At 38.9% G+C, this 25,253-nt stretch overlaps 1 protein-coding gene across 2 annotated transcripts; it reads right to left on the bottom strand.

Annotated features, from left to right (window-relative positions):
• Positions 1-4,626: 4,626 nt before the first annotated feature.
• On the bottom strand, positions 4,627-25,222 carry LOC117395537 (CD48 antigen-like). Of its 2 annotated transcripts, none has more exons than XM_059005848.1 (5): positions 24,962-25,222; positions 16,485-16,796; positions 15,935-16,225; positions 15,140-15,275; positions 4,627-5,167 (listed from the first exon to the last, which is right to left on the bottom strand). In XM_059005848.1, the coding sequence occupies exons 1-5, from the start codon at positions 25,047-25,049 to the stop codon at positions 5,158-5,160; spliced, it is 837 nt and encodes a 278-aa protein (XP_058861831.1). In that variant the 5' UTR covers positions 25,050-25,222; the 3' UTR covers positions 4,627-5,157. The 2 variants fall into 2 exon arrangements, with proteins under 2 accessions (XP_058861831.1, XP_058861832.1); XM_059005849.1 differs by having other exon boundaries at positions 15,149-15,275.
• Between the last annotated feature and the right edge of the window lie 31 nt (positions 25,223-25,253).

The following is a 25,253-nucleotide window of genomic DNA, read 5'->3' as shown; positions in this document are numbered from 1 at the left end:
TCCTGAATGTAAGGGAGCAGAAAATGGCAAAATACGCTCACTTAAGCAAAGAAAAAAGTCTGCAATTACTTTAAGAAATGAAGGTCAATCTTTAAGACAAATCGCAAGAACTTTGCAAGTGTCTGTAACTGCTGTGGCCAAGACCATCAAACGATTTGAAGAAACTGGCACTGAGGAGGACCAAACAGGGTCAGGCAGGCCAAGGGTGACCTCAGAATCGGAGAACAAGTTCATCTGAGTTACAGGTCGGCGATTTACTGCCCCTGAAATACAAGCTCAGCTAAATGCTACTAGAAGTACAGATGTTTCAACATCAACTGTTATTATTATTATTATTTATTTCTTAGCAGATGCCCTTATCCAGGGCGACTTACAATTGTTACAAGATATCACATTATTTTTTAAATACAACTATCCATTTATACAGTTGGGTTTTTGATGGAGCAATCTAGGCAAAGTACCTTGCTCAAGGGTACAGCAGCAGTGTCCCCTACCAGGGATTGAACCCACGACCCTCCGGTCAAGAGTCCAAAGCCCTAACCACTACTCCACACTGCTGCCCTGTTCAGAGGAGATTGCGTGAAGCTGGCCTAACTGGAAGAATTGCTGCAAAGAAACCATTGTTAAGAGTGCAGAATATGGAATAGACTTGCCTGGGCCAAAAAACACAGAAACTGGATGTTTGAGGAGTGGAAGTCGGTCTTATGGACCGATGAGTCAAAATTTGAAATATTTGGGTCCAACCACCGAGTATTTGTAAGATGCAGAGAGGGTGAGTGCATGAGTTCTGCATGTGTGGTTCCCACTGTCAAGCATGGAGGAGGCAGTGTCGTAGTCTGGGGTTGCTTTGCTGGTGACAGAGTTGGTGATCTTTACCAAGTCCATGGCAAGCTCAACCAGCATGGCTATCATAGCATACTTCAGAGGCATGCCATTCCATCAGGATTATGGCTAGTTGGGCAGTCCTTCATTCTTCAGCAAGATAATGACCCGAAACACACCTCAAAGTTGTGCAAGAACTATCTGGTGAAGAAGGAAAGTGAAGGACAACTCAATATGATGACCTGGCCTGCCCAGTCTCCAGACCTCAATCCCATAGAACTTGTATGGGACGAACTGGACAGAAGAGTCAAAGCAAAGCTACCCACAAGAGCCCTACATCTCTGGGAATTGCTGCAGAAGAGCTGGGAAGACATGTCGGGTGATTTCCTGCTGAAACTTGTTAACCAAATGCCTCGTGTTTGTGAGGCTGTTATTAAGGCAAAGGGTGCTATTTTGAGGAATCCAAGATTTAGAGACAATTTTCAATTTTCTTGAACATTGCTTTGATACTCCTTATGTTTTGTTTTGTATATTGTAGCATGCGTTTTCATTTTCAAGTATTTACAGAAATGTATATGACGTAAAACATTATCAATTATGAAAAAAAACCTAGTTTCCAGCAAGTGTACTCAAGCTTTTGACTGGTACTGTCTCTGTGTGTGTGTGTGTGTGTGTGTGTGTGTGTGTGTGTATATATATATATATATATATATATATATATATAATATATATATATATATATATATATATATATATATTATATACACAGACATGTTCAAATTTGTTGGTACCCTTACAGCTCATTGAAATAATGCTTCATTCCTCCTGAAAAGTGATGAAATTAAAAGCTATTTTATCATGTATACTTGCATGCCTTTGGTATGTCATAGAATAAAGCAAAGAAGCTGTGAAAAGAGATGAATTATTGCTTATTCTACAAAGATATTCTAAAATTGCCTGGACACATTTGTTGGTACCCCTTAGAAAAGATAATAAATAATTGGATTATAGTGATATTTCAAACTAATTAGTTTCTTTAATTAGTATCACACATGTCTCCAATCTTGTAATCAGTCATTCAGCCTATTTAAATGGAGAAAAGTAGTCACTGTGCTGTTTGGTATCATTGTGTGCACCACACTGAACATGGACCAGAGAAAGCAAAGGAGAGAGTTGTCTGAGGAGATCAGAAAGAAAATAATAGACAAGCATGGTAAAGGTAAAGGCTACAAGACCATCTCCAAGCAGCTTGATGTTCCTGTGACAACAGTTGCAAATATTATTAAGAAGTTTAAGGTCCATGGAACTGTAGCCAACCTCCCTGGGCGCGGCCGCAAGAGGAAAATCGACCCCAGATTGAACAGAAGGATAGTGCGAATGGTAGAAAAAGAACCAAGGATAACTGCCAAAGAGATAAAAGCTGAACTCCAAGGTGAAGGTACGTCAGTTTCTGATCGCACCATCCGTCGCTTTTTGAGCGAAAGTGGGCTCCATGGAAGAAGACCCAGGAGGACTCCACTTTTGAAAGAAAAACATAAAAAAGCCAGACTGGAATTTGCTTTGTGCAGCATGCACAAAGTGAATTAGATATAGGGTACATTCACTCCTGGACATGTTCACATAGATATACCAGCATGTGGATTAGTGTTTAGGGCTCGACTCTTTACCGGAGGGTTGAGGGTTCAAACCCAGATGGGGCACTGCTGCTGTACCCTTGAGCAAGCAGGTAATTCACAGATTGCTCTAGTAAAATACCCAGCTCTATAAATGGGCACAAATACAAGTCACTTTGAATAAAAGCATCAGCTAAAAAAATATCTATAGCAATTTATGTCCATATGTGAAACACACAAACACACACAAAATACAGCAATTTATCATGTAGTCACATAGAGGTGGTGATTAAATGGGTCTCTTTTAGCAAGATGCAGTTGTATTGAAGTGAAAGTGGTTGCCTATAGGTACTAAATTGGTGGCTGAAAGTGGAATTGAAGACAAAACAACCCTAACCCCAAACCCTAAATAACAAGCTGTGATGCAAATAAAAATCCAACTACAGCCTTGTATTAAAGATTATAATCATTGAACACATCTGTGATGTTTGTTGGTATAGAAATGAATTGGTAGAAAGGGAGTGGATTCTAATAGGATCTGTTACTATTAAAATTGTAAGATTTTTTTGATTACATACATAACATACACATAGGGTAGCAGTGTAGAGTAGAGGTTAGGGCCCTGGACTCTTGACTGGTGCCTATAGGTACTAAATTGGTGGCTGAAAGTGGAATTGAAGACAAAACAACCCTAACCCCAAACCCTAAATAACAAGCTGTGATGCAAATAAAAATCCAACTACAGCCTTGTATTAAAGATTATAATCATTGAACACATCTGTGATGTTTGTTGGTATAGAAATGAATTGGTAGAAAGGGAGTGGATTCTAATAGGATCTGTTACTATTAAAATTGTAAGATTTTTTTGATTACATACATAACATACACATAGGGTAGCAGTGTAGAGTAGAGGTTAGGGCCCTGGACTCTTGACTGGAGGGTTGTGAGTTCAATCCCAGGTGGGGGACACTGCTGCTGTACCCTTGAGCAAGGTACTTTACCTAGATTGCTCCAGTAAAACCCCAACTGTATAAATGCGTAATTGTATGTAAAAGATAATGTGATATCTTGTAACAATTGTAAGTCACCCTGGATAAGGGTATCTGCTAAGAAAGGAATAATAATAATAATAATAATAATAACCACTTAAGGTTTTAACAAAGAACTTGATTACAATCTTTGCTCTTATGATTTGTCATTTATATTAGGTTATAGTTTGTGGCATGGTGGTGTGGTGGTTAGTGCTGCTGCCTCACAGCTTCAGGGTCCCAGGTTTGATTCCCGTTTCAGGGGAGTTTGCATGTTCTCCCCGTGTTCGTGTTGGTTTTCACCAGGCACACCGGTTTCCTCCCCTCATCCAAAAACATACTGGTCAGGTTGATTGGTCATTCTAAATTGCTCTCTGTGTGCATGCTTGTGTGAGTGTGAGAGTTAGCCAGTGATGGACTGGTGTCCCATTCTGGGTGTAGTTCTGCCTTGCACCGTGTCTGCTGGGTTAAGCTCCAGCTCACCGTGACTCTGTATTGGATGAAGTGGTTATTGATGATAGATGGATGGTTAATATTTGTAATAATGCATTTATTGACATCCACATGTTCTCCGATTAATAAACATTTGGACTGAACATGTTTAATTTTCCCTCACATAAATTGTCAAAATCCCACATCAAGTATAATATATACATTTAGTGGTGCACAATTCTGCTCCTCCAGAGTCGCAGTCAGTCCAGCGGGTTTTTGTAGCTGTCTGTAAATCTCCAGCTGCTTAAGAGCAAATAAAAGGGTAAACTTGTCCACTTAAGCAAATTAATTCAAATCAGGTAATGAAGGCCTCGGGATAAAAAAATGAAAACCTTCTTGCCCCAGTTCTGCACCCCTGACAAAGTAGATCTAACACAGTCATTCATTCACAGTTGTCTGAAGGTTTTTTTTTTTTTAATTTTTATTTAAAAGCACTTATCTGTTTTGATTGCTTTTCCTGCTTTCCTGTCAAAAGTACAATGAAAACAAACAAGGAGATCAAAATTGAAAACAAAGAACTTTATTACAAATATATAATGCAGTTTGGATATTAAAAATTAAAATGCAGTTATTTTTGACAGCTATGTTTTTTTTTTTAATGATATAGCAAGAAATAATGAATGTAAACTTGCTTTTTGTTGATATTTTAAAACCAACTCTGGGGGGATTAAATCAACATTTAGACCCATCCACTAAAACCAAATTAGAAATATGTACTTTATAGCAGTTTGATTTATCATAAGTGGACACTTTCTTCTACTAATAAATACAGCCACCATTAAATTCTGACTTTGCGATTAGCTGGTGGGTCAAGTTTTAATTTAATCCCCCCATTTCATTTACACTGAATAAAGGGTATGAATAATTATGGAGCCTACTGTATTTGCAAGTGAGTATTCCTGAGCATTCTTTATAAACAGATGTAAACAATAAGTATTAATGACTTTATGCACAATATTTTACTTGAAATTCATATTGTTCATTAAATACATTAAACAACCTTCAACAATGCTGCATGTAAAAACCATTAAATAACAAACCATCACACTGCACTGCACCCTTTAGATGCACATCCAAGTGCTTTTTTAAATGGTGGCGTTTATTGGGTTTATATTTGCTTGGCTGGTATAATGGACAGTGGTACAATCTGCAGCATTGGGTACACTGTTTCACCTCAGGCAACACTCCTCCTTTCACTGCTGTTATATGTAACTGAAATACAAAGAGCAAATTACAACATGATTAATAACCTACAATTAATGTACATCAGTGTATCTACATTGATATTGGATGAAAGTAATGTGTCTGCTAATAAATGAATAATATTAATGATCTGTAGCTAATGTGAAATTTAGAAAAAAACTGATGTATATTGGTACAGTGAGGTATACTGATGAACTAGTGACAATGGCCTCTGTACTCAAAGCATTTTTTGCACATTTTGTATTGGCATCATTTTTTTTTTTTTTTTTTTTTTTAGAGCTGTAAATGTTGACATAAAATGCAAGTTATGAAGTACGATCTCCTCATACACAACATCTATACATATTAAGCATATGTGCTGTGACTTTGTTATTCCTTCTAGAAAAAGTGTCAATAATATCAAATTTGTGTAAAATGCTTTGAGTAGAGACCAGTGTTTCTGTGATTAATGCAGTGTTGTGTGTGTGTGTATATGTGTGTGTGTGTGTGTGTGTGTATATATATATATATATATATATATATATATATATATATACAGACGTGCTCAAATTTGTTGGTACCCCTCCACAAAAAACAAAGAATGCACAATTTTCTCTGAAATAACTTGAAACTGACAAAAGTAATTGGCATCCACCATTGTTTATTCCATATTTAATAGAAATCAGACTTTGCTTTTGATTTTTTATTCAACATAATATTGTAAATAATAAAACAAATGAAAATGGCATGAACAAAAATGATGGGACCGCTAACCTAATATTTTGTTGCACAACCTTTAGAGGCAATCACTGCAATCAAACGTTTTCTGTAGCTCTCAATGAGACTTCTGCACCTGTTAACAGGTAGTTTGGCCCACTCTTCCTGAGCAAACTGCTCCAGCTGTCTCAGGTTTGATGGGTGCCTTCTCCAGACTGCAAGTTTCAGCTCTTTCCATAGATGTTCGATAGGATTCAGATCAGGACTCATAGAAGGCCACTTCAGAATAGTCCAATGTTTTGTTCTTATCCATTCTTGGGTGCTTTTAGCTGTGTGTTTTGGGTCATTATCCTGTTGGAGGACCCATGACCTGGGACTGAGACAGAGCTTTCTGACACTGGGCAGTACGTTTCGCTCCAGAATGCCTTGATAGTCTTGAGATTTCATTGTGCCCTGTACAGATTCAAGGCACCCTGTGCCAGGCGCAGCAAAGCAGCCCCAAAACATAACCGAGCCTCCTCCATGTTTCACTGTAGGTATGGTGTTCTTTTCTTTGAAAGCTTCATTTTTTCGTCTGTGAACATAGAGCTGATGTGACTTGCCAAAAAGCTCCAGTTTTGACTCATCTGTCCAAAGGACATTCTCCCAGAAGGATTGTGGCTTGTCAATATGCATTTTAGCAAATTCCAGTCTGGCTTTTTTATGTTTTTCTTTCAAAAGTGGAGTCCTCCTGGGTCTTCTTCCATGGAGCCCACTTTCGCTCAAAAATCGACGGATGGTGCGATCAGAAACTGACGTACCTTCACCTTGGAGTTCAGCTTGTATCTCTTTGGCAGTTATCCTTGGTTCTTTTTCTACCATTCGCACTGTCCTTCTGTTCAATGTGGGGTCGATTTTCCTCTTGCGTCCGCGCCCAGGGAGGTTGGCTACAGTTCCATGGACCTTAAACTTCTTAATAATATTTGCAACTGTTGTCACAGGAACATCAAGCTGCTTGGAGATGGTCTTGTAGCCTTTACCTTTACCATGCTTGTCTATTATTTTCTTTCTGATCTCCTCAGACAACTCTCTCCTTTGCTTTCTCTGGTCCATGTTCAGTGTGGTGCACACAATGATACCAAACAGCACAGTGACTACTTTTCTCCATTTAAATAGGCTGAATGACTGATTACAAGATTGGAGACATGTGTGATACTAATTAAAGAAACTAATTAGTTTGAAATATCACTATAATCCATTTATTTATTATCTTTTCTAAGGGGTACCAACAAATGTGTCCAGGCCATTTTAGAATATCTTTGTAGAATAAGCAATAATTCATCTCTTTTCACAGCTTCTTTGCTTTATTCTATGACATACCAAAGGCATGCAAGTATACATGATAAAATAGCTTTTAATTTCATTACTTTTCAGGAGGAATGAAGCATTATTTCAATGAGCGGTAAGGGTACCAACAAATTTGAGCATATATATAAAATATATATTATATATTTTATATATATATATATATATATATATATATATATATATATATATATATATATATATAATTTTAATGAGATTCACAAAAGTATGTGCACTACCTGGTGTTTACAATGTACATGGATTAACCTTTAGGTCATACTAAGGTACGCAGTCCCTCCTCTCTCTGTGTGCTTTTACAATGCTTCCCTGTGCTGTACTTTACCACTGTCCCTCCTCTCTGTGTGCTTTTGTCAGGAAAATGACTATCAGCACTCCTAGAGAATCCCTGTACCGGCAAATAAAGATGAAGAGGACAATTGGTTCCCTAGAAGAACAAAAGGCTGCTGGCCAGACTTTGGTAGAGTTGACCTTTGCACCCCACCTACCCTGTGATTGAAATACATGACACTGAAGAGAGTGAGCTGGTGTGTGTCTTCACTGTCAGCAGCAATTGAAAGCAGTGCTAGTCAGTGCAATACTCAAAACCTGCCTGAGGATCAGAGAAAAGGAATGTGGCATGCCATTGCTTTGAAAATGGAGGACAGAGAACCAGAATTAGCAACAACTGGCTGGAAGCCAGCTGCTGTGTGAGTAACCCAGCCCAGAAATTACCTACAGCTTAAAATGTCCAGAAGAACAAAAACACCAAGCCAACTGTTTTGTGAATTGTTATTATTAATTCATTCCGTTGCAGACACCCTTAACCAGGGCGACTTACGATAATTTTTTTAGTTTTACATACAATTACTCATTTATACAGCTGAGTTTTTACTGGAGCAGTCTAGGAGGTAAAGTCCCTGCCAGCTTGCTGAAGGGTACAGCAGCAGTGTGTCCCCCACCTGGGATTGAACCCACACAAAACCCTCCACTCAAGAGTCCAGAGCTCCCCTTACCACTACTCCACACTTTTAGCTTTGGCTAACTATCAAAAATGGCTAAGAAAGCAAAAATCAAGTCACCTAACCTAGAGTTTTTGGCTGACTATGTTAAGCGGCCAAAAGGAAAACAAAAACCTACAATCTTAGGCTGACTATCAGAAATGGAACTCTATAAAAATCTTTTTCACAGAAAAGCAGAAGACACTTGGTTAGGAGACGCTACGATGACCACTTATCCTGAAACAGACTTTCATGTGCCAGATCAACTCATGTGCCAGATCAACTGTTTTAGCTCTACTGTAGATCTGCATTTCTTACTATATCTTTGGGTTCTATTTTTAGGTCTTTGTTTGTTTTTGATCCCAGTTGCCTGTTTTTGCATTGTTAAGTTTTACCCATGTATGGGCATGCCTGCTTATTCTTGTCTGCAAGGATTAGAGGTGGTTGCTGTCATGTGAACTTTTAATAAACTCAGCCAGCCGGGAAAAGGAAACCATTCAGGTTTAAAAAAAAAAAAAACACCCACAGAGGAAACTGAGAAACAACCTTCTGTGTTAATGGATCTTTGTAGTCTGCATTGCAAACCTTAAAAACAAACAAACAAATGTAACAGAGACAGACAGACAGACTGCTATTTTTAATAATCAGATTTAGTAAGATTTCACAATCCTTGGGATTAAGAGATTTATTATATATATATATATATATATATATATATATATATATATATATATATATATATATATATATATATATATATATACAGTGCCCTCTGGATTTTTTCATACCCTTCATAGACTATAATGGGATTTAGCAAAATAAATGCAAGTGTTCGTTCAGTATTTGTTGCATAAATGAATGAAAACAGTAATATTTTCAGACATTCAGTATTGGACTTCGCAAAAGTATATTTGTCCAATATATTTGCATGTTTTTTCAAAAACTGAAGGTTCAAAATTATCCATCCATCCATCCATCCATTATGATAACCGCTTATTCATTTAGCCGGAGCCTAACCCGGCAGACACAGGGAAGGCAGGACTACACCCTGGACGGGACGCCAGACCATCGCATGGCACCACACACAAAGAGGGCAATTTAGAGTGACCAAACAACCTGACCAGCATGTCTTTTGACTGTGGGAGGAAACCAGAGTACCCATAGAAAACCCACAATGCAAACACATTGGGGAGAACATGCAAACTCCACACAGACAGACCTCCTAGGGCGTAATCGAACCCAGGACCCTGGAGCTGTGAGGCAGCAGCGCTAACCACCACGCCCCTGTGCCGCCCGGTTTAAAATTATTCATACCTTAAACAATAAAATGCAATTAACTTTGGACAGAAATGTTTTTGCGATATCTAACACTGATAGTCTTACAATGTTTCATGTTTGTGTCACAGGGTTACTTAATGTTTATAACTTATTTTTTTGTTTGTTTGCACTTTTATTCTAGGTATCTTAAAGCACCTTTATAAGATTACTGTATTAGTTGTATATTAAAGGAAATGAAAGTTTAGGAACCATTTGATTGCAAATAACAACCACGTTTATAATATATAAATGTTTTGGAAGATTTTTACGATATGATTGAACGTTTGTTAATCGTTTTTGCAGCTGCCAGAGGTACACACAGTAAGACTGCACGAGTTATTTGAGAGTTGTTTTGAGCACGTTTTATAAATGTTATATTGGTTTGGTATTTAAGTTCGATTTTGCTTTACTTGGAGTGAATTGTATGTATTATATTTTTATTATTATGACAGTATGTACACGTTTTTTTATTATTAAATTTGGCCTTACCTTGTGTCTTGGTGTGGGACGGCGTCTAGGCTGGGAAGGAGCTGAGAGCGAGTGATGTCACTTCCAGTGGGAGGTTTTAAGCAATTTCCGCAATGATGCTGGGAAATGTAGTTTGTACAAATACTGTTAATGGGTCTTGCCAATTGATTCGCTCTGGATAGTTAAGGGAGGAGTTTGATGCATATAAAAGAGTGGAGACAGAGACAACGTGCAGGACTGCGAGAGACAGGGAGTGTGCCACAGAAGAGAGCCAGAGAACCAGAGAGACGGCAGAGGAGAGCTGCAAGAGCCACAGGAGTTCCTGAGAGAGCAGAGACGTGGAGAACAGAGACCGGGATCCAAGAGGAATCCTCAAGACTAAATGTATTAGTAGAACAAGCAGGCTGTACTGGAGAGTGGATTCAGGACTAAAAGAGTGCAGTTTAAAAGGGAAGTAGCCAGACCACTTTTAATGATTAGTACATTGCCTAATAGGGTTTATGACCCGCTTGCTGTTTAGGGACCCTAGTGCACCTTTATATTTTCTCTGCTAGAGTGATACCTGTGTTTTTAAAAGGAGATAAACCCAATATTTGGTATTTGCCTGTAACTTGTAATTTATGGTTCTTGCACCTGTTCTATTGATATAAATATCTATGATAGAGTGGCATTTTGGGGTGTTGCATTTTAAATTACCTGTGGCTATAGGTTGTGCTCTTAAATATATGGATTGGTATAGTTAACTATAAAGAAATATATTTTAATCTCTGTTGGGGTGTTCTGTATACTGCATAATTGTGAGTCACTCAGTGCTGTTGCTTTTTTTCTGTCTCCAGGGGGGGTGCCTGCCATATCCAGGGAGGAGCTTGGCACCAGTGTGGGGGGGTCACTAGCTGCACCTTTTCCTGGAGCGGTTGATGAGGATCCAGTGGTGTCTATTGTGACTTTGGCCTGAAATTAATTTCTTTTGTATACTTTTGCACCCTAGCAAAGTAGTGGGTGCTTTTATTATTTTCTTTTGATACTTTGTGCACTAGTAAATTGGTGTGTGCCTTGTGTTTTTTTTATTTTTATTTTTGGTAACCCTTGGTACTATAGAAATTGTATTATCATATTTTAATGATTTTTATAAGGATAATAAACATTGTTTATTGTGAAATGGTACAACTGTCTGCCTTTCTTGTCATGGTCGATCTGCTCTGAGTTCCAACTGGTCATAATTACGAACCTGTGTTTTAGTGTTGCTAGGGTCCTAGTGCCCCATATATTTAGTCACTAGGTGGCGTAGTTGGCTACTGTTTGAATTTTAACCCCAAAAGAGTGTCCCGTGACATTTGCATGGATTTATGCAAAGAAAACATTATGTACACTTGTTTTTATTTTGCTAAAAACAACTTTTTGTTACACAATCAAGGGTATGTATTTGATCAATAGTTATTCTGTTCTTTTTGCTTTTGTCTCTAATGTAGATTCTTTCTGTTTATAAAAGAAAAAGTTTACTTATGAAAAGGTTTTCTCCTTATTCTCCGAGAGTTGAGATTTTAAATGACCTACTGCGATAGGTGTTTTGTCTGAGATTGTGCAAGGGGAAGCACTGACCTTTTGAATAAACCATCTCCTCAAAAGAGAATATTTTAAACTTTTTCAAACAAGCCTGGACATCAGTGATCGACATGACTTACAAGGATGGTTGTTTTTATCTTTTGTGTCCAGTTGAAAAGTGATGCTGTCTTAATCAGCAGAGGGTCAGATACATTTTTATATGTTAATATACACTAGTCAAGTTTCCAGTTTCTATGGCTAGTCTAAACGCCAAAGCTCATACAAACATATATAGTGTTTTTATGAAATACATGTTTACTTTTGTGTTTGTCCGAGCAAACGCAACACCTTTATAATGCTTCCCTGTGCTTTACTTTAGCACTGTCCCTCTCTATCTCTCTGTGTGCTTTTACAATGCTTCATAAGAACATAAGAACATAAGAAAGTATACAAATGAGTGGAGGCCATTCAGCCCATCTTGCTCTTTTGGTTGTTAGTAGCTTATTGATCCCAGAATCTCATCAAGCAGCTTTTTGAAGGATCCCAGGGTGTCCGCTTCAACAACATTACTGGGAAGTTGGTTCCAGACCCTCACAATTCTCTGTGTAAAAAAGTGCCTCCTATTTTCTGTTCTGAATGCCCCTTTATCTAATCTCCATTTGTGACCCCTGGTCCTTGTTTCTTTTTTCGGGTCAAAGAAGTCCCCTGGGTCGACATTGTCTATACCTTTTAGTATTTTGAATGTTTGAATCAGATCACCGCGTAGTCTTCTTTGTTCAAGACTGAATAGATTCAATTCTTTTAGCCTGTCTGCATACGACATGCCTTTTAAACCCGGGATAATTCTGGTTGCACTTCTTTGTACTCTTTCTAGAGCAACAATATCCTTTTTGTAATGAGGTGACCAGAACTGAACACAATATTCTAGGTGAGGTCTTACTAATGCATTGTTAAGTTTTAACATTACTTCCCTTGATTTAAATTCAACACTTCTCACAATATATCCGAGCATCTTGTTGGCCTTTTTTATAGCTTCCCCACATTGTCTAGATGAAGACATTTCTGAGTCAACATAAACTCCTAGGTCTTTTTCATAGTTCCCTTCTTCAATTTCAGTATCTCCCATATGATATTTATAATGCACATTTTTATTTCCTGCATGCAATACTTTACACTTTTCTCTATTAAATTTCATTTGCCATGTGTCTGCCCAGTTCTGAATGCTGTCTAGATCATTTTGAATGACCTTTGCTGCTGCAACAGTGTTTGCCACTCCTTTTTGTGTCGTCTGCAAATTTAACGAGTTTGCTTACTATACCAGAATCTAAATCATTAATGTAGATTAGGAATAGCAGAGGACCTAATAGTGATCCCTGTGGTACTCCACTGGTTACCTCGCTCCATTTTGAGGTTTCTCCTCTAATCAGTACTTTCTATTTTCTACATGTTAACCACTCCCTAATCCATGTGCATGCATTTCCTTGAATCCCTACTACGTTCAGTTTGAGATATAATCTTTTATGCGGGACTTTGTCAAATGCTTTCTGGAAATCTAAATAAACCATGTCGTATGCTTTGCAATTATCCATTTTCAATGTTGCATCCTCAAAAAAGTCAAGTAGGTTAGTCAGACACGATCTCCCTTTCCTAAAACCATGCTGACTGTCTCCCAGGATATTGTTACCATATTGGTAATTTTCCATTTTGGATCTTATTATAGTTTCCATAAGTTTGCATATAATAGAAGTCAGACTTATTGGTCTGTAGTTACCTGGTTCGGTTCTGTCTCCCTTTTTGTGGATCGGTATTACGTTTGCAATTTTCCAGTCTGTCGGTACAACCCCTGTGTCAAGAGACTGTTGCATGATCTTGGTTAGCGGTTTGTAAATAACTTCTTTCATTTCTTTGAGTCCTATTGGGAGGATCTCATCCGACCCAGGGGATTTATTTATTTTAAGAGCTCCTAGTCCCTTTAACACTTCTGCCTCTGTTATGCTAATTATTTAAAATTGGATAGGAACAGGTTGACATGTGGGGCATGTTGTCCGTATCCTCCTTTGCAAAAACCTGTGAAAAGTAATCATTTAATATATTTGCTATTTTTTTTCTTCATCTCTGATTTTGCCATTTGTGTCTCTTAGACATTTAACCTCCTCTTTTGAATGTTCTCTTGCTGTTATAATAGTGGAAAAACATTTTGGAATTGGTTTTAGCCCCCTTAGCAATATTGATTTCCATCTCTCTCTTGGCCTTTCTAACTTCCTGTTTGACTTGTGTTTTCAGTTCCAAGTACTCTTTCTGTGTACTTTGTTTTTGGTCCCTTTTCAACGCTCTGTAAAGTGCCTTTTTTCGCTGAATATTTTTTTTAATTGATCTATTAAACCATTTTGGCCATTTTGTTTTAGATTTAGATTTGTCTACTTTTGGGATGTAATTGTTTTGCACATCTAGTACTACCATTTTAAAAAACGGCCATCCTTTTTCCGTGGATGTTTTCTCTATTTTACTCCAATCTACTTCTGTTAGTCTCTGTTTCATACCTTCATAGTTTGCTTTTCTAAAATTGTAAACCTTAGCTTTAGTCATTACTTTTGGGGTTTTAAAAAATACTTCAAATGAGACCATGTTGTGGTCTGAGTTTGCCAATGGCTCTCTGACCTCTGTTTTATTTATTCTGTCTTCATTATTTGAAAAGACTAAATCAAGGCATGCCTCCCCTCTAGTCGGTGCCTTGACAAATTGCGTTAGGAAGCAGTCATTTGTCATTTCCACCATTTCAATTTCGTCCGTCGTGCTCCCCACCGGGTTCTCCCATTTTATACAGGGGAAGTTGAAATCCCCCATTAGTATGGCTTCTCCTTTTCTACATGCATTTCGAATGTCATTGTATAACAGATTATTTTGCTCAGCATCTGAATTTGGCGGTCTGTAGCATGCTCCTATTATTATGCCATTTGCATTTTTGTCCATTATTCTGACCCATATTGATTCTGCATTGTTTTCTTTGTCCTGATTGAACACCTGGGCTTCAAGACTTTTTTTATGTATAGTGCTACCCCTCCGCCTCTTCTGTCCTGCCTGTTTTTCTTATACAGTGTGCACCCACTAATATTATATTTGTCTCCATCACTCTCAGACAACCAAGTTTCTGTAACACCTATCACATCGTGCTTTACGTTACCACTGTCCCTCCTCTCTCTGTGTGCTTATACAATGCTTCCCTGTGCTTTACCACTGTCCTTCCTCTCTCTCTCTGTGCTTTTACAATGCTTCCCTGTGCTTTACCACTGTCCATCCTCTCTGTGCTTTTACAGTGCTTCCCTGTGCTTTACCACTGTCCCTCCTCTCTCTGTGCTTTTACAATGCTCCCCCGTGCTTCACCACTGTCCATCCTCTCTCTCTCTGTGTTTTCACAATGCTCCCCCGTGCTTCACCACTGTCCCTCCTCTCTCTCTCTCTGTGTTTTCACAATGCTCCCCCGTGCTTCACCACTGTCCCTCCTCTCTCTCTCTCTGTGTTTTCACAATGCTCCCCCGTGCTTCACCACTGTCCCTCCTCTCTCTCTGTGTGTTTTCACAATGCTCCCCCGTGCTTCACTGGCAGTTCTACAGTATACCTCCAGTACCCGTGTGTGGTGAGGTTGTTCCAGTTCCTGTAGAGCCACACACACACTGTGATCAGGGCTGCAGTCAGCAGTGTGAACAGCAGCACTCTCACTATCAGCTCAGTGCTGAGCCAGCTGGATACAGAATCTGTACAGAGAAAACACACACAGAGGAATTACAAATGATGAGGAATAGCCACTAGACACACTTACCTACAGTCTGTACAAAATGCTGTATGTCCATTTTCACTGTTTTTGGTAAATGTATGTGTTTTTTTTTTATTTTAGATACTATTAATTCCTATGTTAGTAGAAACAATAAAACAAACAAGTTACAAGTGAAATATTGCAGTGTTTCGCATGAAGATTTTTACACTACATGATAATGAGGCTACCCCTCCAGGAGTAAATCTATAGTAATATCTGGAAATGTGTGGAATTGGCATTGAACTCATTTTGGTATGAAGAAGCTTTTCAGATATTGATCTCTTAAAAACCTTAAATATGGGCCAAATGAGTTAAATGTAAGCATTAAGGGAGACTGTATGTTCAATTAAGAGTAATTACATATAGTAACTGAACAGTAGGGGGTGCTAGATAGAAAGTCTTCCCTGTGCTTTACCACTGTCCCTCCTCCTCTCTCTCTCTCTCTCTCTCTCTCTGTGCTTTTCACTTTTTCCCTGTGCTTTACTTTACCACTGTCCCTCCTCTCTGTGTGCTTTTCACTGTTTCCCTGTGCTTTTACTTTACCACTGTCCCTCCTCTCTCTCTCTGTGCTTTTACAATGCTTCCCTGTGAGTGAAATACCTTTGATCGCTGTGCTAGGGCAGTAATCTGAAGGCGTGAAGGTTACTGTGTGATTGTGGACTGGGTTGCTGGCCACACAGGCGTATGTGTTGGTAGAGTTCTCCCCCTGTAGTTCGTAGTTGGACAGTTGGAGTCGGGTTGTGCTTGTTGAGCTCGGTTGAGTCACTTCAGTCCAGTTTCTTTGCCAGGATAGAAGCACATTGTTGCTTTCTGTCACTGAACACAGAAGAATGCAATAATCATTGTCCCTGGCTTCACTGCTCCTGTTAACTTGAGGGATAGGAACTGCATCTATCGAGACAAATACAAAAACAGACTTTTCAATTCCTGCATTTCACTCGCCGTAGACAGACAGAGACACAGGCAGACAGAGACGCACACACAGAGACACAACTAGGCAGACAGAGACACAACCAGGCAGACAGAGACACACACAACCAGGCAGACAGAGACAGACACAGACAGACAGATAAAGCCAGAGTAATGCCTTTACTGGATACAGCCCCACTCTAGTGCTCTAAATTTCAAAGCACTTTTAATACATACGTACCGTAAATGGACAAAAGGAATATTTTCTGGAATTTGATTTTTCTGTACACTTCCACAATGTAATGTCCACTGTCCTCTTTCTCCAGTCTGCTAATCTGAAGAGCGCTTGTCGTGTTGTCTGTCTGCAGCCTCGCTTTGTATCTGTCCTCATAAACTTCAATTCTGCCTCTCTGAACCCTTGCAATCAGCCAGTCTGTTTTCTCAGACCCGTATCTCCAGTCAATTTCAGTGTCAGGCTGCAGGTTTGGTATCTCCACAGTCAAAGTGACCGATTCACCCACAATCCCTTTCACCTGCTGGGCTACTGGCTCTGCTGTGTAAAACAGAACAAAAACGTATTCAGAACTTCATTTCCCACCATCACCCCCATCACACATAGATACATGAGCAAGCGGAAGATGATGATGGGAAATGTAGTTCTGAATGAAGTTCTGTAGGGAAAGGAAACTAAAATAAATACAGTTTTACAGTATATATCTCTCTCTATATAAATACCATTAGAAACTAAACAGTTTTACAGTATATACAGCTGCCTCCAGATTTATTCATACCCTTGATTGTGTAACACAAAGGTGTTTTTAGCAAAATAAAACAAGTGTACGTAATGTTTTCTTTGCATAAATCCATGCAAACATGAAACATTGTAAGACTATCAGTGTTAGGTATCGCAAAAACATTTCTGTCCAAAGTTAATTGCATTTTATTGTTTAAGGTGTGAATAATTTTGAACCTTCAGTTATTGAAAAAACATGCAAATATGTTGGACAAATATACTTTTACGAAGTACAATACTGAATGTCTGAAAAAATTACTGTTTTCATTCATTTATGCAACAAATACTGAACGTACACTTGCATTTATTTTGCTAAATCCCATTATAGTCTATGAAGGGTATGAATAAATCCGGGGGACACTGTATATGTAAATCCCATTAGCAGTGTGGAGTAGTGGTTAGGGCTCTGGACTCTTGACCGGAGGGCCGTGGGTTCAATCCCAGGTGGGGGACACTGCTGCTGTACCCTTGAGGAAGGTACTTTACCTAGATTGCTCCAGTAAAAATCCAACTGTATAAATGGGTAATTGTATGTAAAAAAATAATAGTGTAAAAAAAAAAAAAATGTAATTGTATGTAAAAAATAATGTGATATCTTGTAACAATTATAAGTCACCCTGGATAAGGGCGTCTGCTAAGAAATAAATAATAATGTATGTGTGTTATATACTACTGGTCAAAAGTTTTAGAACACCTCCATTTTTCCAGTTTTTATTGAAATTTAAGCAGTTCAAGTCCAGTGAATAACCTGAAATGGTACAAAGGTAAGCAGTAAACTGCCAGAGGTTAAAAAAAAAAAAAGTTTAGGTTACCAAAAACTGAAAAATAATGTACATTTCAGAGTTATACAAAAAGGCCTTTTTCAGGGAACAAGTAATGGGTTAACAACTTACAGCTGTTCTGCAGCAATGGAAGTAAATTTAAGCCTTGAAAGTTGATGGTAACAATTCCTACAGGTGTCCCAACTTTTGTTGATTACTTACAAACCCTCTGTCTGTATAAAAGCAATGTTGGAACAGACTGTGTTACTACACCCTCTTAAGCATTATTTGACAGTATTGTACTGCAGGAAGTAGTATATTGCTCTCATAATGGCGAGAAAAAGGCAATTAACAAAGGAAGACTGACAGGCCATTATAACCCTTAACCCTTTGCGGTCCATTTATTAAATGCGCGTCAGGCACGCCAGGTCTAATTTATTTTCACACGCGCAGTTAATTTTAGACGCGCTGTTTAAAAGTATTTTTTTTCACAGTCAAACATGTTTAAATGGCCCTGCATATCAACAAAGCACTCACTAGGCATCTCCAGCCCCGCCCCACCCTTTCGTTCGCTATAGCTTTCACCTATGTAAGAAATAAATAATAATAATAATAATAGTCGTACATACCGATCAATCATCTCCTGATCACTCGTTTCATCACCAAACCCCTCAATAATGCGATCAAGTCATTATTTTATTACTATGACATCTCAAAAAAGCTCTGCAAATGTCCGTGTTCTCTGTGCGCTGACTCACAGGCAGCCAGCTTGTTTACTTACGACCGCCCCGTTATCTGATACCAGGGCCATGTATGACTATTCATGAGATACAGCTTTTTTTTTTTTCGACTTGTCTCGGCTCCTGTTGTTCATTGAATGGTTTTCTCGACTTTTTCCGGAGAAAAAACAACTAAAACCCGTTTTTTGCGTTTTTATAATGATGTCGGACAGGGTCCGACAATGGACCTGATAGGAATAATTGCAATGTCAGACCAGGTCCGACAATGGACCGCAAAGGGTTAAAAGTGTAGGTCTTTCCTTTAGAGAAATTGCAAAGAAAGCCAAGGTGTCAGTGAGTACAGTTTCCTACACCATCAAAAGTCACTTGGAAACTGGAGGAAACTCTGACAGGAAGAGGTCTGGCAGACCCAAAGCCACAACAGAATCAGAAGACAAGTTTCTGAGAGTCAACAGCTTGCGTGATAGGCGGCTCACAGGACAACAGCTTCAAGCACAGCTTAACACTGGTCGAAGTAAGCAAGTCTCCGTTTCAACTGTGAAGAGAAGACTTCGAGCTGCAGGTTTGACAGGTCGAGTGGCAGTAAGAAAGCCATTGCTAAGATGGCAAAATAAGGAAAAGATGCTTGCCTGGGCCATGAAACACCGCCAGTGGACTACTGAAGACTGGAAGAAGGTCTTATGGACCGATGAATCAAAATTTGAAATCTTCAGTTCATCACGCAGGGTTTTTGTACGCCGTCGAGTAGGCGAAACGATGGTTCCTCGGATGACCGAGCAAGAATGAGACTAATCAGAGAGGCTACCAAGAGGCCAATGGCAACTTTGCAAGAGCTACAGGCTTTTATGGCCAAGACTGGTCAAAGTATGCATGTGACAACAATATCCTAAGCACTCCACAAATCTGGCCTGCATGGTAGGGTGGCAAGAAGGAAGCCATTACTCAAGAAGGCCCACCTTGAATCCTGTTTGAAGTATGCAAAAAAAACACTCTGTAGCCATGTGGCAAAAAGTTTTGTGATCTGACGAAACTAAAATGGAACTTTCTGGCCTAAATGCAAAACATTATGTTTGGCGCAAACCCAACACAGTGCATCACCCAAAGAACACCATCCCTACTGTGAAGCATGGTGGTGGTGGCAGCATCATGTTATGGGGATGTTTCTCATCGGCAGGGACTGGGGCACTTGTCAGAATAGAAGGGAAAATGAATGGAGCAAAGTACAGAGAAGTCCTTGAGGAAAACCTGCTGCCCTCTGCCAGAAAGCTGAACCTGGGACGGAAGTTCACCTTACAGCATGACAATGACCCAAAGCACACAGCCAAAGCTACACTGGAGTGGCTAAGGAACAAGAAGGTAAATGTCCTTGAGTGGCCCAGTCAGTCCTGACCTAAATCCAATTGAAAATTTGTGACATGACTTGAAGATTACTGTCCATCAACACTCCCCAAGGAAATTGACAGAGCTTGAACAGTTGTGTAAAGAAAAATGGTCAAATATTGCCAAATCTAGGTGTGGAAAGTTGGTAGAGACCTATCCCAACAGACTCACAGCTGTAACTGCTGCCAAAGGTGCTTCCACCAAGTATTCACATCCAATTATGATCTTTCAGTTTTGTATTTTTAATATATATATATATATATATATATATATATATATATATATATATATATATATATATATAATATATTCTCAGTAAAAACTTTTTCCCCTTAACAGTGTTGTGTAGATAAGTGGAAAAAATCCTAATTTAAATGCATGAAACTCTGAGGCACTGACACAACAAAATGTGAAAAAAGTTCAAGGGGGTGTAGACTTAGTATAGGTACTGTGTGTACATATATATATATATATATATATATATATATATATATATATATATATATATATGTAGAAAGAGCGGCGTCGCCTTTAACAAATGGCGACGCCATTTGAAAAACTATACAACCCAGGAACCTTAGCTTTAATAGGGAAGGCGGGGTTTCTGGGTATAAAGGGAAGTGGAGCGGTACAGCGGGGGCGATCGTGGGGAGCACCGCCGGTGTGTACTGCTGAACAGAGCTCAGAGAATTGAAAGTGCATTACGAATTATTGGAAGGTAAAGTGAACGTTTGATTTCGTTTTGAGCAAAGCTGCATTTTGTTTCGCCGTGGGCGTTTATCCTCTTTGTGAGGTAGTCTTTTGTTTTGTTAAAGTTTAATTTGTTTTGTGAAATACCGGACAAGAGACGCTGTCTACCGGTAACGAGTTTAAAACAATTCCGCAGTTTCCGTGACGATTGGGGACCGTCACAACTGCCGTTTGTTTGTGGACGTATGTTTGTCTCGGGACTCGGAGGGAAGCGCGCATGAATGCGCAGCACAGTTAGCAAACTGTAATAGTAAGAACGGAGGCAACAGTCTGGAGTTTTGGACGTGGCTTTTATTGTACAGACAGGAACAACAGTTTCCACAGGTGGTGTAAACAAGCAAGGATATTGTGTTTGAACTCTGGGACACCCCCGTGTTTCTGTGAAGCACTGGGACAGTGGTTGCAGGGGTTCTTCCCCACAACCAGGATACAATTCCATTTCATTCTTGTGGATCCTTACCAGTCTTGCAGCGATACTCCAGCAGTGGGTGTCCACATTGTTTTCACAAAGCACCTGTGTTCAAGGACACTCCAACAGGGGGAGGAGAATCTCTCTGTTCTTGTCTGTGTTTCAGCCAGTTCCAGCAGAGGGAGTCTGCGTTATCCTGACCTGTGTTACAGAGACATTCCAGCAGAGGGTGTCTTTGTGTTTCTACCTGTGTTACGACAAGGCTCCAGCAGAGGGAGTCTGCGTTATCCTGACCTGTGTGGCCGAAAGACTCCAGCAGAGGGCACCGGTTCCACACTCACCTGTGTAGCAGGAATACTCCACAGGGAAAGGACTTGCAAAGGCCTTGGCCTGCTGGTCTCGGTAGTGCTGGAACAGTTAGTGAGGGACGAAGAAGTGAGCCAGTTAGTGACCCGTACAGGGCTTTACTTAACACAAAGAAAGTGATAATTTGTGTAAATATTGTAAATAAAAACTACTTACCTGAACGTTCCTTGTGTCTGTGCCAGTCGGTGGAAGAAAAAGGAGAGTCCTACACGGGAGTACTCTCCTGGTTTGTTACAATATATATATATATATATATATATATATATACACACACACTACTACTAGAAACTAAACTAAACACAGTTTTACAGTATCTAGCTATTCATACATAGGGCTAGCATACTAGATAACATTTGTTTAAATTAGCAAGAGAGAGAGAGAGAACAAACTAGTACTAGCACTACTACTAGAAACTACAGGGTACTGCAGGACCAGTCTTGAGAAACACACTCTTCGAGAAGGTGCTTGTTTTTTTTTTTTTTACTGCAGTGAGCTAGCCTTTCCTGTGTAACCTGAGCTTTCATTTCTAACCACAGTACTGTGTGATGCATTTTCCTTCTCTCTCTCTTTCTCACTTTATATCTCTTTTAAACAGTGTAGTAGCAACATGTGGGAACATGTAACAAACACAAACAACTTCTCCTTTTAGTCTGACATTTTGAAATTAACTACAGAAAGCTAAAGGAGAAACTTGAGTCATTGTTTCCATTAGTCAATAAAAAATGAGTTGAAACAAATAATTTGAAACTAAAAGGAGAACTGGGCATATTCATTGCTGCTTTCTGTCACAGTCATTTTCTTTGGTGTAAATTATTATTATTATTATTATTATTATTATTATTATTATTATTATTATTATTATTAATTTCTTAGAAGTCCTTATCCAGGGTGACTTACAATTGTTACATTTATATTACATTATTATTTTTTACATACAGTTACACAGTTGGTTTGTTTTTACTACTTGAGCAATCTAGGAGATAAAGTCCCTGCCTGCTTGCTCAAGGGTATAGCAGTAGTGTGTGTGTGTGTGTGTGTGTGTGTGTGTGTGTGTGTGTGTGTGTGTTCCTCCCTCCCACCCCACCTGGGATTGAACCCACACAAACAAGACCCTGTGGTCAGGAGTCCAGAGTCCCCCTAACCACTACTCAACACTGCCTTTCTTTCCTTTTCAGTAGGTCCTCTGCAATTCCCCAACACAACACTAAACAACGAAGACACTGAATCTAGAGCAGTACAAATACAAGAGGAAGATGGTAAGTGTCTGCAAGAAATGCATAATAATAATAATCCGTGAATAAAGTGAAATGTTTGTAAATTAAAAGTATAGAAACAAAATGCAGTGAGATATATTCCTAAGTAGCTTTCAAGATTACACCTAGGGCTTCTAGTTTTTGTTTTTTTTTTTCCATCTCTCTCTCCCTCCCTTTAAACCTTCATTAATAGTTTGTTAAGCCTTACATGTTAAGAGTTGTGAAATTGTTAATAAACTGCATACTAGATAATAAGAGACATTTAAATTAGCAAGAGAGAGAGAGAAAACAAACTAGTACTAGCACTACTACTAGAAACTAAACTAAACACAGTGTTACACTATCTAGCTGTCTATATCTAGTATGCTAGTCTTATATATAGATAGCTAGATAGTGTAAAACTGTGTTTAGTTTAGTTTCTAGTATTAGCACTACTACTAGAAACTAAACTAAACACAGCTTTACACTATCTAGCTATCTATATATAAGACTAGCATACTAGATAACATTGTTTAAATTAGCAAGAGAGAGAGAAAACAAACTAGTACTAGCACTACTCAACAATGCTGATCCTAAATGCATTAGTGTCTAAATGAACAGATGGGGGTGGGGGGGGGGGGGGTGTACTGCATTACCAGGGTTGAGAGCACACTGTTCGAGAAGGTGCTTGCTTTTATTAGTTTTTGACTGCAGTGAGCTAGCCTTTCCTGTGTAACCTGAGTTAGTTGTTAACCACATTAGTGTGTAAGAAAATGTATTTCCTGTCAAACAAGCCTGTTGTTTTTAAAATGTCCTCTCTCTCTCTCTCTCTCTCTCTCTCTCTCTCTCTCTCTGTTTTTTTGTTTTTTTCATCCTTCCTAACTCTTTCTTTCTCTCTATCTCTGTCCTTTTTTCTCTTTCTATCTTATCTTTTTATCTTTCTTTTTTCTTTCTCTCGTCTTTCTTTTTCTTTCATTCTGTCTTTCTTTCAGGACTGACAGTCTTCTATACATTGACCAAGGATAATTAGGATTTTAAAATACAATGTGGGATTAGTTTCCCCATTTTCATTAAGCTTCCCTAGCTTGTTCTCAGTTCCATTATTGCCTGTACCACTGTAATTAAGCTCTCTCTCCCCTCTCTTTCTTTCTCCCCACCCTTCTCTCTTTTCCCCTCTCTCATATTGACCTCTCTCCCCCCTCTCTCTTTTCCTCTCTCTCTAGACGGCTCATATTGACCTCTCTCCCCCCCTCTCTTTTCCCCTCTCTCTAAACGGCACTTACTATAGACACTTTATATTGATAGCTAGATAGTGTAAAACTGTGTTTAGTTTAGTTTCTAGTAGTAGTGCTAGTACTAGTTTCTCTCTCTCTCTCTCTCTCTCTCTCTCTCTCTCTCTCTCTCTCTCTCTCTCTCTCTCTCTCTCTCTCTCTCTCTCTCTCTCTCTCTCTCTCTCTCTCTCTCTCTCTCTCTCTCTGTGTATATATGAAGAGCTTCATTCCAAAATGTTCTATATCAATTTTCACTGTTTTTGATAAATTGATGTTATTAATGAGATTTAATGAGCTGGAAATTCCCTGTGAGTTTGACTGTAAAAACTAAAAAATAAATGTTTGCTTAATACACATTGTTGGGTAAGAAGAGAATTGTGAATTGTCACTGACTGCTTGCAATGTGCCCTGCGATGGACTGGCCTCCCGTCCAGGGTGTAGTCCCGCCTTGTATTGCCCTGTGCGCGTGTGTGTGTGTGTGTGTGTGTGTGTGGTGGCCTGCGATGGACTGTGTCTGCCGGGTTGGGCTCCGACTCACCATGACCCTCTGAAGGAATAAGCAGTTATGATAATGGATGAATGGTCACAGCTTCATTCCAAAATGCTCTATATCCATTTTCACTATTTTTGGTAAATTGATGATTTATTTATTTATTTATTTATTTATTTGATACTATTAATGCCTATGTTTGTAGGAACAATAAAACAAACAAGTTACAAGTGAAATATTGCAGTATTTTGCATGAAGATTTTTACACTACGTGATAATAAGGCTACCCCTCCAGGAGTAAATCTAGTAATATCTGGAAATGTGTGGAATTGGCATTGAACTCGTTTTGGTATGAATAAGCTCTTCATATTTTACTTTTAAAACTTTCATTGAAAAGTTAAAATTTACAATTGGGGACAAATTGATGATAGTAGAGTGAGATAGATACTTAGTTACAATAGCTATGCAATCCCTAATTAAACTCGTAAATCTAACATGTAAAACCAGATAGAAATATTAAGCTTACCCCTGCCACATGAAATGCTCAACAGGATTATGCTTTTCCAAAAATAAATCATTTTATGTTTTTCTGACAAGACAAGTTTCCATTCCATACCAGTTACAGGTGTGCTTAAAAAACAAAAAGAAGTACCCTACCTAAGTTTCGTTTGCTTTCACCATCTCAAACCAGATGCATTGTGTGATTTCCTGCCTATTGTTGAATACACCAAATGTATCCTTTTATAGCTGGGCAGCAGTGTAGAGTAGAGGTTAGTGTTGGGGGAGGGAGGGCTCTGGACTCCTGACCGGAGGGTCTT

This window comes from Acipenser ruthenus, chromosome 32 (assembly GCF_902713425.1).
Source record: "Acipenser ruthenus chromosome 32, fAciRut3.2 maternal haplotype, whole genome shotgun sequence".
Taxonomy (NCBI): domain Eukaryota; kingdom Metazoa; phylum Chordata; class Actinopteri; order Acipenseriformes; family Acipenseridae; genus Acipenser; species Acipenser ruthenus.
The sequence above is the reverse complement of the archived record's forward strand: the minus strand, read 5'-3'. Positions and strand labels throughout refer to the sequence as shown.

Coding starts and splice junctions, on each gene's coding strand:
- LOC117395537 (XM_059005848.1), bottom strand. CDS start 25,049: ATGGAATGGAAACTTGTCTTGTCAGAAAAACATAAAATGATTTATTTT. Junction 16,797..24,961: donor GAGCATTTCATGTGGCAGGG/GTAAGCTTAATA, acceptor TGTTTTACACAG/CAGAGCCAGTAGCCCAGCAG. Junction 16,226..16,484: donor ATTCCTTTTGTCCATTTACG/GTACGTATGTAT, acceptor TTGTCTCGATAG/ATGCAGTTCCTATCCCTCAA.